Consider the following 19,376-nt stretch of genomic DNA (forward strand, 5'->3'; position numbering starts at 1 on the left):
CCCCCTCTCCCTGTCTTCCCCCTCCCGCCTCTTCCCATCGGCGCCCGCCAAAGTGGTCTGATTTTCTGCTTTTCCATCCGTGTGAAGGGTACAAAGGTCCCCTGGATAGCCTGTAGCAGGTTGTTGGGGCAAGTGCTGTTGGCCAGTAACAACGGCGCCTACAAAGGCCGGCACTGTGGCACACACACAGGGGGTGGGTGGCTCGTACCACGCCCGCCCGGCCGCCTTTGTCTCCCCAGTGGCGATGTTTACTACACACTGCACCGGGTATTCACTTGAGGCCGAGTCGACCTAGAGGAGGCCCGGAACCGGTTCAGAGATGTTATTGGTGCGTTGCACGGCATCCCTAGAATTAGGATGTGAATATTTACTAACACTGGAGGAATCCGATGAGCTATAAAGCTTTCACAGATTTCCAGTCGGAGCACGGGGTCCGAACATTACAACACCACCACCACCACCACAATACAAAAACACGGTCGGAGTGCAAAGTATAGGAAAGGTGAACAAACATTTCCACGCGACGATGATGAGTCACTTTGTTGAGCTATCAATTTGGGATAGCCAGGTCGTTGCTGAGAGAGAAGCTAATAGCTCCGTGGGGCAACCGCAATAACAACATCATCATACTTTCATAGTTTTAGAGCACCTCCGAGAAGCATGGTTGGCTAAGTACGGTGCGAAAGAAGTTCAACGTACCTACACACAGAGCAGTCGATCATCGGTGTTTGACCATACTTCACCACTTTGGGCAGTACTGGTGGGTCCGTGTTCGGTGCTGTGGGGAGCGGTAGTGTGGTGGTTATCGCTGCGTTACGAATCCGGCGACCCCGGGTTCGATTCCCGCCCACGGCCAACACCGGTGACGATTATCTAAACCGGTCCTGGGCCTCCCCTAGGTCGACTCGGCCTCAAACGAGTACCTGGTGCGATGTGTAAACATCGCCACGAGGGATACAAAGGCGGCCGGGCGTGGTGTTGGCCACCCACATCCTCGTGTGCTGTGCCGGCCTTAATTGGTGCTCGCTAACATCACTTGCCCCTACAGCCTGTTGCAGGCTACACGGGGGATCTTTGTTTTTTGGTGCTGGCGTCAGCGTCTCGGACTAGGGCTGAACGATTTGGGGAACATTTCTAATTGCGATTTTTCTGACAAATTTTGCGATTACATTAAAAAAGATCAAGCTTCAGTTCAATATTCACGGTGCAGTAGATTTAAAATGTGACGGAGCGTTACCACATGATACCATCAAAATATGAAGTGCTCTATATATTCTAATGCAAGGATGAGAACTTACTATATGAATTGCTTCCAACATGTTTTTTTTATAAATGCTTTAATTGAAATATAAAACATAAAACAAACAAATAAATAAAGTTTAAATAATATTAAATAAAACAATTCCAATAAGAAATTAAGAGGACTTTTCAAATCGCAAAAAATCGCCGCGTTTGCGATTTGCTAAACGCATTGTTTCAAATTGCGATTTCGATTTGAAATCGATTAATCGTTCAGCCCGACTCTGGACACGGCCATTTGTGGCATCTTCAAAGCGAAACTTTAATTTGTATTTATTTATTTTGTTCCCACGGACTCGAGCGGATCAATTTCCCCCATCTGCAAACACAACTCTGGCGTGTACACGCTTATATGCCGTGTTCCGTCGATTCCAATTTTCTGAGATGATTGTACTTTGGCGGCGGCAGCAGCGAAATCTTCTTTGTCTTGGAGGACGATCCAAACACTTTCCAATTTCTGGTCGACATGTGGACACTTCCCATTGCTATTATTCACTAACTAAACTATCGCTTTTGTTGTACTCGGTAAGGCCCACTGAGACATGAAGCTCGATCACAACGTCGTGATCTATTACTTTCTACCCACGTGACTTTACCGAAAGAACCAAAGAGCGTGGATTCCTGTAGTCACGAAAGCTTCAAATCAAGATTATATAGCTCTTCTTTTAGAAGCAACCTAGCCGCACGTATTGATGGCTCAACGTAGTGGCTTGTCGTCATCATCGCGTGCGGAATGTATTGCAGCCAAATACTGTACTCCTAAACGCGTGATGATGTTTCTAAATGCGGAGGGAAAACCCGGAGGACCCGGAGACAAATCCACACCACCACGAGGAAAAAGAGATGCAAACTCCCAATATGCAGCAGCAGGCGTCGGGGTCGGGATCGAACCCACGCTTTCCTGTATACCAGGCGATGTAATTAACATATTACCCATAATTATTATTATCATTATTAGCATGACCCCAGGGTTATTATCTTCATAATGACTCTGAAATCGTACAGCCGCTGAGTAAATCTCCCCAAACAGCAGGCGATGGCTCCAGCATCATTGGCGCGAGTGAGATCCCAACCTGTGACGACGCCTGCTGCTGCTGTCTATTTGGAGTCTTCGTGTCTCCATCTCTCTCCCCATGGTCGCGTGGATCTTTTTTTATCCAGGTCCTCTGATTTCCCCCTCCCACATTGGAAATGAACATCGCGCGTGTAGAGTATTTCGCTGCTGTACATTTCTTTGATAAGCCACTTGGATGAGCTATGATTTGTGGCCAGGTCGCCTCTGAAAAAGAAGCGAATAGCTCAGGTGAGCTTTACCTGGTAAAATAAAGTGAATTTTTATAGTAATTTTCTTCCCTTTCCTATACTTTGCCCTCCTAGCGTATGTTTGTATTGTTTGGTGTTGTAATGTTATGATCCCCAGTGCCTCTGCTAGATATATGTGAAAAAGAGCTTTAGAGCTCATAGGATTCCATCAGTATAAATCCATATTCGGATTCTAATTCTGACCTGGCAGTCAAACCGAACACGTTCACCCTCAGGGTTGCAATGAAGTGGATTTGAGCGGAGAACCAACTCGCTGCACTTGACAACCCAGTTTTGACACTTCTCCGGCTACCCGAGTCCTGGGTCTCTATGGGTCTACACGAGGCTATGGGTTTCTAATATAAGTCTATTGATCTATATGAGTGGTTATTTGAGGCTATGGGGTCTCTGCGTGAGTCTATGGGTGTCTGTGTGAGTCTGGGTCTCTGCGCGAGTGTATGGGTCTCTGTGTGTGGTCGGTGTGAGTTCATTGGTCTGCATGAGTCTGGAGATCTACGTGAGCTTTGGGTCTCTGCGAGAGTCTACGGGTCTCTGTACGAGTATATGGGTCTTTGTAGGAGGCTTTGGGTCTCTGTACGAGTCGACGGGTCTCTGTACGAGTCGACGGGTCTCTGTACGAGTTGTAGGAGGCTTTGGGTCTCTGTACAAGTCTATGGGTCTCTGTACGAGTCTATGGGTCTTTGTAGGAGGCTTTGGGTCTCTGTACGAGTCTATGGGTCTCTGCGCGCGTTTATGGGATGGTAAAACGAGCACCGCTTTGTGAAGTCTTCTGTGGGTTGGATAGATCTAGACTCGGCTCTCCGGTCGTAGGGACATGGAATTCGTGACAGATGTTTGATAGCAAAGCGTCGTTGGGAACAACGCAGTAAAATGACATTCGTGTGATTTATTCCCAGCGTCGTCATTGTCATTATTACGATTTTTATATAAATGTGTTTATTTTTATCATTGTTATATAATATTTAAATTCCAAGGGTGAAGTTGTTGTTGTCGTCGCAATCTGAGGGCCTTGGATCCCAGGTAACCGCTGCCATGGCAACCGTGTCGAGCGAGAACATAACGTGTAGTAATATTAATAATTATTTTAAACTCCAATTTGTTGTGTATTGTCGCTGCTGTTGTTCCTCCTGTTTCAGCTCACTAGCGGGATTTTATTTTTCGTGTTGTAGCGTGGTGTTTTATTAGCGTTGTTTTTTTAATGTGATTATTTATGATTTGATAAATAATCGATCGACTAAATCGCGATTACGCGACTACGTTGCATAGCTATAATTTGGATTCATTCTGTACACTTCACAATATTATACCTGGTGCTTCTGCTGCATGAGTGACAACACTGCCAGTGTAGCCTTAAAATCAAATTATATAAACATTGTATAATGATTATAAATCTTATACTGGTAGGAACGAAGTGGACCAGCCTACAATAGATTATATCGTCCGTCCGTTTGTCCGTCCGTCCGTCCGTGTAGCAACATCGCCCCCTACTGCAAACACTTGGCATGACCCTACAAAAACCTTTAGACTCAGTGACGCTTTCCTGGCTAAACAAGTGTAACATTCCCTTATAATTCCCTCAGATAGCTTTTAATTAAAACATTTAAATTAATGAGGCTTTCCTGGCTAAACAAGTGTAACATTCCCTTATTATAATTCCCTCAGATAGCTTTTAATTAAAACTTTTAAATTAAAATTTAACTCACAGCGCCCTAAAGCCTACAGCTAGGCCTAAAGCCTCGACCTACGCCTCAAACTCTCCCTTCGTATCGTATCCCCGCGTGTGTGCAAGGGAGTTAATGTTTAACAATGTTACATTCCCTGATGCTTTTAAATAGAAACATTTAAATTTAAAGCTTTTACATAAATAATAAAAACATTTCAATTTAAAATTAACTCACGGCGGCCTAAAGCCTACAGCTAGGCCTAAAGCCTAGAACTAGGCCTCAAACTCTCCCTTCGTATCGTACCCCCGCGTGTGTGAAAGGGAGTTAATGTTTAACAATGTTACATTCCCTGATGTTTTTAAATAGAAACATTTACATTTAAAGCTTTAACATAAATAATTAAAACATTTAAATTTAGAATTAACTCACAGCGGCCTAACGCCTACAGCTAGGCCTAAAGCCTAGAACTATGCCTCACACTCTCCCTTCGTATCGTCCGATTTGGTGTAGCAACATCGTCCCCTACTGCAAACACTTGGCAGGACCCTACAAAAACCTTTAGACTCAGTGGGGCTTTCCTGGCTAAACAAGTGTAATAATACATTGTTTATATTCTTTGGTTATTCGTTCCTACCAGCCCACCCCGCAGGGTCCTGTTTAATAAAAGGCATTTTGTGTCTGTCCATCTGTCTGCCTACGCGCGCTTGCAAAGGATTTGGCTCGTGAACTGTGGGGTTTCGTAAAAAAAATTAGCCGGGTACCACGCCGTAAGCCCCGTGCTTAGCATAGGCTATTCCTGTTCCACGTCCGTCACCTTTAAGTTATTAATAAGTAATATTTAAAAAAACGTTTTTTTTAAACACGCTTTAATGAAATGTACCGTACGAGTAATGGCAGAAATCCACGATTCCAGGAAGTGGCCGCAAAGCTTGTCATAACGTGAGGGGCCGTGGTGATTTATAGCCAACGTCAGTTGTGTGTGGACAATTAGACCCAAGCCGAAACATAACATACAAAAAATAATGATAGAATATAGTATTGTCATCAGTATGACACAAGTATACCAAGTTTGCAGTCGATAGCACATTTGGAAGTGGGTTAAAATTGAGTTACAAGATTTGAGGATATGACAACAACAGATTGAGTTAAATAAAAGCGTGTAAAAACAGCGTTTTGTGCGATTTTTCTTTATTTACTTTTGCCGCCTGGCGTGAGACAAAGCACGCCATTGCGCATGCGCGAAACGCTGACGGGAGTTGCCCCTGGTGGAGGGTGGGGGGGGATTTCACCTTCGCGTTCAAAATGCAGGTAAATTCATCAGTGTCATGTCCCACCCCAATGTGTGCACTTACTACTATAGGGTCGGTACATACTACTATTATAGCGCTTGGATAGTATCATTGTAGCGTGGGCAGGGGGATGGTGGGCGGGGGTAGCGACTCGGACCACAGCCTCTGCCGGCTGGGCCATCTAGGCGAGGGCGGGGGCTCTGCACGGGTCTAGGCCTCACCACGGCACTCTTGTCAGGTGAGTACTTTGTGCTATAGAGTCGATGTATACTGCTTTAGAGTCAGCATGTACTACTGTAGTGATAGCAGGTACCACCATAGTCAGTTTGCACTGCTGTATTCATAGCAGGTACCACCACAGTCAGTATGCACTTCTGTAATCATAGCAGGTACCACCAGTCGGTATGCACTGCTGTAGTAATAGTAGATACTGCTATCGAGTTGGTAGATACTGCTATATAGAGTTAGTAGATACTAAAACAGTCAGTATATACCACTATGGTGAGTAAATACTGCTACAGTCAGTAGATACTAGAGTGAGTAGATACTGCTATAGAGTGAGTAGATACTGCTATAGAGTTAATATATACTACGATAGAGTCGGTAGATACTACAGAGTCAATAGATACTGCTTCCTTTGTATGTAGGGTGTGTAGGTATATACACCTACGTGGGGGTAAATATATTCGGTAACCTTTTTAGATCAACCATTTACCCCCCACTTTCTATAACGTTTTGGATTTGTGCAAGCCTCTTATCATTTTGTTGGTGGAGAAATAGACAAACGGCCCACTGGGCTTTCACAATACCTTAGTATATGTGTATGTATACGTAAGGGTTTTAAGATAAGTTTTGAAATATAATTTTTGCCCGCGCAACGCCGGCTACTTCCCACTAGTATTATATAATAAGGGGCCGTCTATAAATGACGTCACGCGATTTTTTACGATTTTTGACCCCCCCCCCCCTTCGTCACACGGCGTCACAAAGTCAGACCCCCCTCAAATATGACGTCACAAAGATCTGCCCCCCCCCCCCCCCCACAAAAAAAAAACATTCTTCAAATCGATTAACTATTCATCTTCTTGGTTCTTTCGGTAAAGAAAGAACCAAGAAGATGAATCCCTGCAGTCACGAAAGCTTTAAATCGCTTAACTATTGTCATTGTAGTGTGTATTTAATGTGGCGCTGCACTCTGATGTAGTGGAAAACATTAAAAAGTCTAATTAGAAGAACGTGTATATATTTACTTAAAGTTGCACATTTTGATGTGATGTCACATTTCTCAAACCCCCCCGCCCCCATCGGCACAAATGTCTGACCTCCCCCCCAGGTGCGTGACGTCATTTATGGACGGCCCCTAATAAACATTGAGACCAGGAGAGGCGAGGTCGATGCGGTAAAACGAGTTGGTTACTCCATATTCTTAGGTTTTTTCGGTAAAGTCACGTAGGTAAAAAATAAAATTATTTTATTTTACTTTGATTTAATTTTTACCTACGTGACTTTACCGAAAAAAAATCTAAGAATATGAATCCTTGCAGTCACGAAAGCTTTAAATCTATAATTGTTTACTCCACTTAGATCGATGGGACCCTGGTGATAATTACATTATTCAGAATGTTTTCTGATGACCGGATTAATAAGATGTTAATATACACGTGACTAGTTAAACACGTCGGCTTTCGTGACCAAGATTATTCATGATAAAGGTTTTCGGGTGAGATCGCATAAGTATAAATGTGTCATAACCCTCCACCACCCTACACGGCCAGTAAGGTTTGTCACGTAAACAACGCGCCAATTAGTTTCTACTCCAGCCCACCGGTGTGTTGGAGAGTAAATCCACAACATTTACAATTAGAATCCCGTGACGTTTCGCTGGCAATTACATCGGCCAGCATCATCGGGCGATTTGCCGCAACAGTGAAGCAATCCACCTGCTCCCGGTCTTTAAGAGCAGCAGCAGCAGCAGCAGGAGGACGACGTCATCGCTGAACCCATCAGGTGCAGAGATCAGAGGCGGAGGAGGAGTGGGGGAGGTATTGTAATTAATAATAGATTATTAATCAGTTAATTAGCATGTGTTTCCTCTATAAGAAATAGTTGTGATGTGTAATATACTTAATAATACGCTCCCAGGCCACGCTCAGCCTGTAGCTGTCAGAGCGGTTAAAATGATTGGTATTTCTCTCCATTTCAATAGATTCTCCAATTAGTCTCGGCCAGCAATAATTAGTTTGGCACAACACTTCAACGTTATCAAAATCAATTGAGTGCCCTTGTTGGCAAGCGTGTTGAGCCACTGCCGACAGTTGTGTTTGAGAGTATTTAATGTTTATTTGGTGTTGTTTTAATCGTACGCTAATGTTACGATCCGTCTGTCCAATATAGCATCTGCCACATAATCAAATAATCCGATACACACCCTCTGTTGATAACTTAGGCAATTCATCTCTAGTGCAAGATACTGTTTTTTGAATGTTGTGTACCGTGCCAAATCTTACTCTGATTTTTAGTTTTTCCAAAATTCTAGCTCGTTTGTCAGTACATCTCGCAACATATGGTATTTTAATTGTTTTAATAACCTAATCGCTTTCAGCAGTATTGCTGTTCAATCTTGGTTTGGCATTCAATGCTCTGTTAATTTGAGCATTATTGTAGCCATTTAATCGTAGCGCTTCTTTAACATGTTTAATCTCTCTCATCAGACGTTCACCATCTGACACTGTTTTAGCCCGATGTGTGAGCTTCTTGATGACATCATTTATGTGCGGGGGTGATGATGCGAATCTGCATTCAGATAGGCATCAGTGTGCGTTTCCTTTTGGTAAACGCTGTCTGTTTAACCATTTATGACGTGTCTGAGCAAAATATCCAGGAATGAGAGTGTGTTATTCACCTCCATTTCCATGTTGAACTGGATGGACGGGTTTTGCGAATTGAGATGGTTTATAAATGCATTAAGTGTATCTTTGCCATATGGCCAGACAACCAAAGTGTCATCTACATATCTAACAATTGTTAATTACAATACCCCCCTCCTCCGCCTCTGATCTCTGCACCTGATGGGTTCAGCGGTGACGTCGGCCTGCTGCTGCTGCTGCTCTCTTCAAGACCGGGAGCAGGTGGATGGCTTCACTGTTATGGCAAATCTCCCGATGATGCTGGCTGATGTAATTACCAGCGGAACGTCACAGGATTCTAATTGTAAATGTTGTGGATATACTCACCAACGCACCGGTGGTCTGGAGTAGTAAACTAATAGGCGCGTTGTTTACGTGACAAACCTCACGGGCCGTGTCGGGTGGTGGAGGGTTACTGCACATTTATACTTACGCGATCTCACCCAAAAACTTGTATTATGAATACGTGTGAATAGTTATCTCAGTGGCTACTGTGGCAGCGAATTCTCAAGCCAGTTCCTGCGCTTCTCCCACCCCTAGGTCGACTCGGCCTCAAATATGTATCTGGCGCCGTGTGTAATAAACCAAAGCAAAACATTTCGCCACTGGGGAGGCACAGACGGCAGTGCGTGGTGCCGGGACCCTCCACCCCTTCTCCCCGCTCGTGTGCCGCAGTGGCGGCCTGCATGTGCGCGCTGCTGCCACTCGTGACTACTAAGCAGCACTTGCCCCAACAATCTGTCGCGGGCTTTACGGGGAATCTTTGTCTTCGACGGATGGGTCATTTCACACGTGGGCGTACCTGCTACTCGGTGGCGGCCGTGGTGGCCTCTATCGGGTGTCACGTGTGGATTGGATGGCTTTTATCGGCATGCGCCCACAGGTCAGGGTCACGCGCACACGTCACGCACGAGTCGAGGATCGAAATCCGAGCCCTTTTGTTGCCGTGAGCTGGGAACGAGCGTTCCGACTGCACGACCGTCCTGCGGCATCGTGACGTCGTGGCAACGTCGTGGCAACGTCGCTGTAATATCACTGTTATTCTTGTTGTGGTGGTGCCAGCAGCCCAGTTCCAAGAGAAGGCTGCGATCCTCCATCGCGTGGCGAAGATGCAGCGGGATGAGCCACAGGCTGAAGGCAAGCCAAGCCAGGCTCCTGCCCACGGCACCCAACACCACCACCCACAGCGCCTACAGCACCCACAACACCCACGGCGCCCACGGCACCTACAGCACCCACAGCGCCCATAGCGCCCACACCACCCACAACACCCACGACGCCTACAGCGCCTACAGCACCCACAACACCCACAGCGCCTATAGCACCCACAGCACCCACAGCGCCTACAGCACCCACAGCACCCACAGCACCCACACCACCCACGGCACCCACAGCGCCTACAGCACCCACAGTGCCCACGGCGCCCACAGCACCCACAACACCCACAGCGCCTACAGCACCCACAACACCCACGGCAGCCACAGCGCCTACAGCACCCACAACACCCACGGCACCTACAGCGCCTACAGCACCCACAACACCCACAGCACCCACGGCGCCTACAGCACCCACAACACCCACAGCGCCTACAGCACCCACAACACCCACACCACCCACGGCGCCCACGGCGCCCACAACACCCACAGCGCCTACAGCACCCACAACACCCACGGCACCCACAGCGCCTACAGCACCCACAACACCCATGGCACCCACAGCGCCTACAGCACCCACAACACCCATGGCACCCACAGCGCCTACAGCACCCACAACACCCACGGCACCCACAGCGCCTACAGCACCCACGGCACCCACGGCGCCCATGGCGCCCACAGTGCCCACAGTGCCCACAGCGCCCACAGCACCCCACGGTGCTAGTGCCCACAGCATGGTAATGATTTATTGTAGCGCCGTAGATGCTAGGTTGCCCCGGAGCGCTTTGTCATGCGCCTCATCTCGACGCATCTTAACGGGCACCCCCAGTGGCAGCTGTCCCTTTGCGGCCCAAGGACGACTCTATAACCTTGCTTGTAGCAGCCCATTGGCCTGCTGCCAGTAGAGTGGGGAGCACCGACTGCAGCTCCCGCTGCTGCTGCTACGTGATCCCTATTGAGGAATTTTGGCACCCCATGGATGACGTGCCTTTTGCTGATGATGCCACGGGGTCTCAAACGTCCAGTGCGCGTATTGCTCCGCGCAGTATCCGCCACCACCGCTATCGCCCACAACATCCTTCCTGTGTGCCACAGCGCCGGCCTTAATAGCTGCTGCTACTGCTGCTACTCGCTCCTAACGGCACTTGGCCCCAACAGTCTGTTCAAGGGCACCTTTGTCTTTGCTACCGAGGCAGCGTCGGCCGCGGGCCCAGCTGGGACGGATCCTGGGCACCACGTGCTGCTCTCCCAGTCGCCCGGCGTCAGCGGCGGTGGCGGCGGGGTGGTCAGCTACCAAAACTACGACTCCTCGCTTCAGTCGGTGAGGTCATGGGGGGGGAGGCGAGGCTCATGATGGAGCCAAGCCGAGACGGCTCCACCTGTGAGAGCTACAACTCTATACTACACTTTCAAACTATATATTTTTGTTTATTTTTTTCATTGACCCGGTGTAAGGCTCACACTGTGAGCTAAGATATACTTAACTTTTCCAGCAACGACCTGGCTATCACGAATGATAGCTCTTCATTCGTGAATCCATTGTCATCGTCATCTTGGCGTAGAAATGTAGAGTAGCAGCCAAAATACTCTAAAACGCGTAACCTTGTTGGCGATTCTAAATGTAGAGGGGGGAGATGTAAATAAAAAACGTCGTAGGAACCCCAGAGAGAAATCCACGCGACCACGGGGAGAGACACGCAGACTCCACACATACAGCAGCAGGCGTCGGCATGGAACCCACGGCCTCCTGCGTGCCAGGCGAGGTAGTAAACATCCCCTAACCACCGTGGCGCTAACTCCTCGCCGATGCCTCCACAGTGATTCCAGGCCACGTGCAAAGCCAAAGGTCCCCCCTCGCCATACAGCTTCACTGTTGGGGCAAGTGCTGTCAATGGCGAGTTGCAGCGCCGATGAATGCAGGTAGCAGACAGACGCGTTCACAAAGTAACGCGGCCGAGATCCCATCGGAGATCGGCAGTGTTCCATCCACTGCTGGATTAAGACCGACTCCAGCAGAATCCCACAACCAGAGCTCGTCTGTCCCGAGCCTGGAGCATCGGTGCGGCTGCCAAGTGCGCAGGCGGTGCAACTGCACAGGGGGAGCCCAAAGGGGTCCCAGGGCCCCGGGCGAAGGCGCAGGAGTGGGGCGAGCGAGAGGGAGCGAGAGGGAGAGAGAGGGAGCTTCCATTAGGGCCCTGTGCCGACACGTGCCTATCGTATTCATAGACTCGCGCAGAGACCCATAGACTCGCGCAGAGACCCATAGACTCGCGCAGAGACCCATAGACTCGCGCAGAGACCCATAGACTCGCGCAGAGACCCATAGACTCGCGCAGAGACCCATAGACTCGCGCAGAGACCCATAGACTCGCGCAGAGACCCATAGACTCGCGCAGAGACCCATAGACTCGCGCAGAGACCCATAGGACTCGCGCAGAGACCCATAGACTCGCGCAGAGACCCATAGACTCGCGCAGAGACCCATAGACTCGCGCAGAGACCCATAGACCTCGCGCAGAGACCCATAGACTCGCGCAGAGACCCATAGACTCGCGCAGAGACCCATAGACTCGCGCAGAGACCCATAGACTCGCGCAGAGACCCATAGACTCGCGCAGAGACCTAGACTGGCAGAGCAGAGACCCATAGACTCGCGCAGAGACCCATAGACTCGCGCAGAGACCCATAGACTCGCGCAGAGACCCATAGACTCGCGCAGAGACCATATACTCGCGCAGAGACCCATAGACTCGCGCAGAGACCCATAGACTCGCGCAGAGACCCATAGGACCCGCGCAGAGACCCATAGACTCGCGCAGAGACCCATAGACTCGCGCAGAGACCCATAGACCTCGCGCAGAGACCCATAGACTCGCGCAGAGACCCATAGACTCGCGCAGAGACCCATAGACTCGCGCAGAGACCCATAGACTCGCGCAGAGACCCATAGACTCGCGCAGAGACCCATAGACTCGCGCAGAGACCCATAGACTCGCGCAGAGACCCATAGACTCGCGCAGAGACCCATAGACTCGCGCAGAGACCCATAGACCTCGCGCAGAGACCCATAGACTCGCGCAGAGACCCATAGACTCGCGCAGAGACCCATAGACTCGCGCAGAGACCCATAGACTCGCGCAGAGACCCATAGACTCGCGCAGAGACCCATAGACTCGCGCAGAGACCCATAGACTCGCGCAGAGACCCATAGACTCGCGCAGAGACCCATAGACTCGCGCAGAGACCCATAGACTCGCGCAGAGACCCATAGACTCGCGCAGAGACCCATAGACTCGCGCAGAGACCCATAGACTCGCGCAGAGACCCATAGACTCGCGCAGAGACACATAGACTCGCGCAGAGACCCATAGACTCGCGCAGAGACACATAGACTCGCGCAGAGACCCATAGGACTCGCGCAGAGACCCATAGACTCGCGCAGAGACCCATAGACTCGCGCAGAGACCCATAGACTCGCGCAGAGACCCATAGACTCGCGCAGAGACCCATAGACTCGCGCAGAGACCCATAGACTCGCGCAGAGACCCATAGACTCGCGCAGAGACCCATAGACTCGCGCAGAGACCCATAGACTCGCGCAGAGACCCATAGACTCGCGCAGAGACCCATAGACTCGCGCAGAGACCCATAGACTCGCGCAGAGACCCATAGACTCGCGCAGAGACCCATAGACTCGCGCAGAGACCCATAGACTCGCGCAGAGACCCATAGACTCGCGCAGAGACCCATAGACTCGCGCAGAGACCCATAGACTCGCGCAGAGACCCATAGACTCGCGCAGAGACCCATAGACTCGCGCAGAGACCCATAGACTCGCGCAGAGACCCATAGACTCGCGCAGAGACCCATAGACTCGCGCAGAGACCCATAGACTCGCGCAGAGACCCATAGACTCGCGCAGAGACCCATAGACTCGCGCAGAGACCCATAGACTCGCGCAGAGACCCATAGACTCGCGCAGAGACCCATAGACTCGCGCAGAGACCCATAGACTCGCGCAGAGACCCATAGACTCGCGCAGAGACCCATAGACTCACACAGATTCATAGGCTCCATAGAGACAGACTCGCACAGACACCAACAGAGTGTGCATGCGTGTACTTTAAACACTTCGAGCCACCAGTGCTCATCGGAGACTCGCGGCAGAGCCCCGAGCGCCGCTCTCTCCCCATGGCCCGCCGGCCCATCCCGGGCGACACGGGGCGAGCGAGCGGGCGACACGGGGCGAGCGAGCGGGCGACACGGGGCGAGCGAGCGGGCGACACGGGGCGAGCGAGCGGGCGACACGGGGCGAGCGAGCCCGCTGCGTGACCTCTCCTTGTGCACCCACCCGCTTGTCCACACAGCTCCAGTGCGACGACGACGACGAGGTGGGTGACGACGGTGACGACGGAGACGAGGCGATCGAGGAGCCCATGAGCCTGGCGTGGCCGGACTCGACGCGCAAGCGCGCGATCTACCTCCTCGTGCTCCCCATCGTGTTCCCCCTGTGGCTCACGCTGCCCGACGTGCGCAAGCCGGTACGCAGGGGGGTCCGTGCGTGGGGGAGTGCGTGGGGGAGTGTGCGAGTGCGTGGGAGAGTCTGTGCGAGTCCGTGTGGGGGAGTGTGTGAGAGTCTGTGCGAGTGTTATGGGGGAGTCTGTGCGAGTGTCTGTGCGAGTGTCTGTGCGAGTGTCTGTGCGAGTGTTATGGGGGAGTCTGTGCGAGTGTCTGTGCGAGTGTTAGTGCGAGTGTTATGGGGGAGTCTGTGCGAGTGTCTGTGCGAGTGTTATGGGGGAGTCTGTGCGAGTGTCTGTGCGAGTGTCTGTGCGAGTGTTATGGGGGAGTCTGTGCGAGTGTCTGTGTGAGAGTCTGTGCGAGTGTTATGGGGGAGTCTGTGCGAGTGTCTGTGCGAGTGTCTGTGCGAGTGTTATGGGGGAGTCTGTGCGAGTGTTAGTGCGAGTGTTATGGGGGAGTCTGTGCGAGTGTCTGTGCGAGTGTTATGGGGGAGTCTGTGCGAGTGTCTGTGCGAGTGTTATGGGGGAGTCTGTGCGAGTGTCTGTGCGAGTGTTATGGGGAGTCTGTGCGAGGTCTGTGCGAGTGTCTGTGCGAGTGTCTGTGCGAGTGTCTGGAGTGTTATGGGGAGTCTGTGCGAGTGTCTGTGCGAGTGTTATGGGGGAGTCTGTGCGAGTGTCTGTGCGAGTGTCTGTGCGAGTGTTATGGGGGAGTCTGTGCGAGTGTCTGTGCGAGTGTCTGTGCGAGTGTTATGGGGGAGTCTGTGCGAGTGTCTGTGCGAGTGTCTGTGCGAGTGTTATGGGGGAGTCTGTGCGAGTGTCTGTGCGAGTGTGTCTGTGCGAGTGTCTGTGCGAGTGTTATGGGGGAGTCTGTGCGAGTGTTATGGGGGAGTGTCTGTGCGAGTGTTATGGGGGAGTGTCTGTGCGAGTGTTATGGGGGAGTCTGTGCGAGTGTTATGGGGGAGTGTCTGTGCGAGTGTTATGGGGGAGTGTCTGTGCGAGTGTTATGGGGGAGTGTGTGAGTGTCTGTGCGAGTGTTATGGGGGAGTCTGTGCGAGTGTCTGTGCGAGTGTCTGTGCGAGTGTTATGGGGGAGTCTGTGCGAGTGTCTGTGCGAGTGTCTGTGCGAGTGTCTGTGCGAGTGTCTGTGCGAGTGTTATGGGGGAGTGTGTGCGAGTGTTATGGGGGAGTGTTATGGGGGAGTGGTAGTGTAGAGGTTCGCGTGCAGCGCTGCTAATCGGGCGGCCCGATTTCGAATTCCGCTCGCGGGCCACCCACACCAGCGACGATGATCTGAATCGGTCCTGGGCCTCCCCGAGATCGACTCGGCCTCAAATGAGTACCTGGTGCGGTTTGTAAACATTGTCACGAGGGAGACAAAAGCGGCCGGGTGTGATGGCGGCCACCCACGCCCTCATGTGCCGTGCCGGCCTTCGTAGGTGCTCGCTAACAGCACTTGCCCCTACAGTCTGGTGAGACTACACGGGGGATCTTTGTGACCACCGCCGCCCCTACCACCCCCCACGCAAAGATCCCGCCCCACCCTGTATCGCTAACAGACTGTTGGGGCAAGTGCTGTTAACGGGTAGCAGCGTCTACGAAAGCCAGCAGTGTGGCACACGAAGGGTGTGGCACACGAAGGGTGTGGGTGGCCAGCATCACCCCCCCACACACACCCAGGGTAGAGACATCGTCGCATCGATCTTCATCTCGGGACGCATCGCGTTCCCCTCTGCTGCCGCTCAATTCGACGTCTGTGACCAGCTGCCCGGCGCCGTCCTCCCAGCAGGGAGGGAAGCCACGGTGCGGGGCGGGGCGAGGCGGAGCGCGCTGTGGGAAGCCTCAAACTCAGGTGCCGTGGCGCAGCGCGCCCGACTCGGAGTGGGGCATTGGGTGGGTCAATGGGTTCGTGGGCGGGCAGACGAGTGGGTCAGTGGGCGAGTGGGTGGGTCAGTGGGCGAGTGGGCTGGCAGACGAGTGGGTCAGTGGGCGAGTGGGTGGGTCAGTGGGTTCGTGGGTGGGCAGGTGGGTCGGTGGGCGAGTGGTTGGGTCAGCGGAGTGCTCGCCGGTAAGCCCCCCCCCGCCCCCTCTGTGCGGGCGTTCCCAGGCAGCGCGGCAGTACTTCGTGGTCACCTTCCTGGGCTCCATCGTGTGGATCGCGCTCTTCTCCTACCTCATGGTGTGGTGGGCGCACCAGGTACGGACGCCCGTGGCTGTAGCGGCAGCGACTGTGATGCCGGGTCGCCGCTCTCCAAGGCGGCCCAGCAGCAAGCAGCGCTGCGGAAAGTATTGAGATGCCAAACCCTGGGTCACTGATCCCGGGTCACCGATCCAATGCAATGTTCATCGACTGTGAATAACCGATAAGATTTTCCAACAATGCGTGCTTCCTCCCTCTCGTGCTGCGAGGTGGGAGAGACGATGGGAATCAGCGAGGAGATTATGGGACTCACCATCCTGGCAGCGGGGACGTCCATCCCGGACCTCATCACGAGCGTCATCGTCGCTCGCAAGGGCCTGGGGGACATGGCCGTCTCCAGCTCCGTGGGCAGCAACATCTTCGACATCACCGTCGGGTGGGTGGTTAGGTGGGCGAGTGGGTGGTTAGGTGGGCGAGTGGGTGGTTAGGTGGGCGAGTGGGCCAATGGACGAGGCTGTAGGAGCATCAGGAGCAGGTGGGTCGCTTTGTTGGTGGATGGGCGAGCCAATCCGCTCTCTCTGGCTCCCTGGTCCAGCACTCAATATCCAAGTCATTGTCCCCGTGTCTCATTGCCCTTGTATTGGTCTGTCACTGCCCAACACGTGTCCGCGTGTCTATCTCACGGGCCTTGTATCATCATTTCATTGCCCCTGTAGGTCTCATGGTCTATCTCATTGTCCCTGTAGGTCTCGTGGTCTATCTCATTGTCCATGCATATCGTGGTCTACCTCATTGTCCCTGTAGGTCTCATGGTCTACCTCATTATCCCTGTAGGTCTCATGGTCTACCTCATTGTCCCTGTAGGTCTCATGGTCTACCTCATTATCCCTGTAGGTCTCATGGTCTACCTCATTGTCCCTGTAGGTCTCATGGTCTACCTCATTATCCCTGTAGGTCTCATGGTCTACCTCATTGTCTCTGTAGGTCTCATGGTTTACCTCATTGTCCCTGTAGGTCTCGTGGTCTACCTCATTGTCCCTGTAGGTCTCATGGTCTACCTCATTGTCCCTGTAGGTCTCATGGTCTACCTCATTGTCCCTGTAGGTCTCGTGGTCTAAGTATCTCGTCGTTCCTTTGCAAGTGTCTCTGTACCTCAGCCCTTGGATCAGCGTCTCATCATCCCTGTTTCAGTGTCATCGTCCATCTCCTTGTCCGTGTCAGCGTGTCCCTCTATCCCTGTCCGTGTCTTTATCTGCATTTAAGTCTCGGCGTGGCATCAGCAGCCGTCTCATTCAAAATTAATGGGGTCCCGGAGGGGAGCAGCTGGAGAGACGGGGGGGGGGGGGGGGGGAGACGGGGGGGGATTACGCTGCTGGGCGGTGAGCAGCGATTATCTCTGTGGGAGACCGTGGGGGTTGTTTTGTAAATGGTCCTGGGGAGCGCAGCGGCGAGCGCCCTGCACTTCATGCCCAGAGTGGAATTCCACGTGCGGAGGAGTGGCTCCACGTGGGGGGAGTGGCTCCACGTGGGAGGAGTGGCTCCACGTGGGGGGGAGTGGCTCCACGTGGGGGGAGTGGCTCCACGTGGGGGGGAGTGGCTCCACGTGGGGGCGAGTGGCTCCACGTGGGGGCGAGTGGCTCCACGTGGGGGCGAGTGGCTCCACGTGGGAGCGAGTGGCTCCACGTGGGAGCGAGTGGCTCCACGTGGGAGCGAGTGGCTCCACGTGGGAGCGAGTGGCTCCACGTGGGAGCGAGTGGCTCCACGTGGGAGCGAGTGGCTCCACGTGGGAGCGAGTGGCTCCACGTGGGAGCGAGTGGCTCCACGTGGGAGCGAGTGGCTCCACGTGGGAGCGAGTGGCTCCACGTGGGGGGGAGTGGCTCCACGTGGGGGGGAGTGGCTCCACGTGCGGGGAGTGGCTCCACGTGCGGGGAGTGGCTCCACGTGCGGGGAGTGGCTCCACGTGCGGGGAGTGGCTCCACGTGGGGGGAGTGGCTCCACGTGGGGGGAGTGGCTCCACGTGGGGGGAGTGGCTCCACGTGGGAGGAGTGGCTCCACGTGGGGGGAGTGGCTCCACGTGGGGGGAGTGGCTCCACGTGCGGGGAGTGGCTCCACGTGGGGGGAGTGGCTCCACGTGGGGGGAGTGGCTCCACGTGGGGGGGAGTGGCTCCACGTGGGGGGCGAGTGGCTCCACGTGGGGGCGAGTGGCTCCACGTGGGGGCGAGTGGCTCCACGTGGGGGCGAGTGGCTCCACGTGGGGGCGAGTGGCTCCACGTGGGGGCGAGTGGCTCCACGTGGGGGCGAGTGGCTCCACGTGGGGGCGAGTGGCTCCACGTGGGGGCGAGTGGCTCCACGTGGGGGCGAGTGGCTCCACGTGGGGGCGAGTGGCTCCACGTGGGGGCGAGTGGCTCCACGTGGGGGCGAGTGGCTCCACGTGGGGGCGAGTGGCTCCACGTGGGGGCGAGTGGCTCCACGTGGGGGCGAGTGGCTCCACGTGGGGGCGAGTGGCTCCACGTGGGGGCGAGTGGCTCCACGTGGGGGCGAGTGGCTCCACGTGGGGGCGAGTGGCTCCACGTGGGGGCGAGTGGCTCCACGTGGGGGCGAGTGGCTCCACGTGGGGGCGAGTGGCTCCACGTGGGGGCGAGTGGCTCCACGTGGGGGCGAGTGGCTCCACGTGGGGGCGAGTGGCTCCACGTGGGGGCGAGTGGCTCCACGTGGGGCGAGCGGCTCCACGTGGGGCGAGCGGCTCCACGTGGGGCGAGCGGCTCCACGTGGGGCGAGTGAGTGGGCGCGTGAGCCGGTGAGCAACACCTCCCCCCCCCCCCCCCGCTGCCCCCAGGCTGCCCGTGCCGTGGCTGCTCTTCTCGCTGTCGCACGGCCTCGCGCCCATCGGCGTGAGCAGCAACGGCCTCTTCTGCGCCCTGGTGCTACTCCTGCTCATGCTCGTGCTGCTCATCGGCACGGTGGCGGCCAGCCGCTGGGTGATGACGCGGACGCTGGGAGGCGCGATGCTGGCGCTCTACGTGCTCTTCCTGCTCGCCAGCGTGCTGCTGGAGCAGCGCGTGCTCACGTGCCCCGTGTCGCTCTGAGC

At 53.7% G+C, this 19,376-nt stretch overlaps 1 protein-coding gene across 4 annotated transcripts in view; it reads left to right on the plus strand.

Annotated features, from left to right (window-relative positions):
• The window catches only part of LOC133354849 (sodium/potassium/calcium exchanger 2-like), a 46,778-nt gene extending 27,402 nt beyond the window's left edge, over positions 1–19,376 (plus strand). For 2 of the 4 annotated variants that reach the window (XM_061572395.1, XM_061573737.1), the window contains exons 5-10: positions 9,544–9,618; positions 10,832–10,956; positions 14,003–14,176; positions 16,256–16,345; positions 16,558–16,724; positions 19,125–19,376. In XM_061572395.1, the coding sequence (XP_061428379.1) occupies positions 9,544–9,618; positions 10,832–10,956; positions 14,003–14,176; positions 16,256–16,345; positions 16,558–16,724; positions 19,125–19,374 (881 nt within the window). In that variant the 3' untranslated portion in view covers positions 19,375–19,376. The remainder of the gene's footprint in view (positions 1–9,543; positions 9,619–10,831; positions 10,957–14,002; positions 14,177–16,255; positions 16,346–16,557; positions 16,725–19,124) is intronic. The other 2 variants (XM_061573051.1, XM_061574526.1) reach the window with 1 other exon arrangement.

Source organism: Lethenteron reissneri, chromosome 1, assembly GCF_015708825.2.
Source record: "Lethenteron reissneri isolate LAM-NWPU_2019-01 chromosome 1, ASM1570882v1, whole genome shotgun sequence".
NCBI lineage: Eukaryota > Metazoa > Chordata > Hyperoartia > Petromyzontiformes > Petromyzontidae > Lethenteron > Lethenteron reissneri.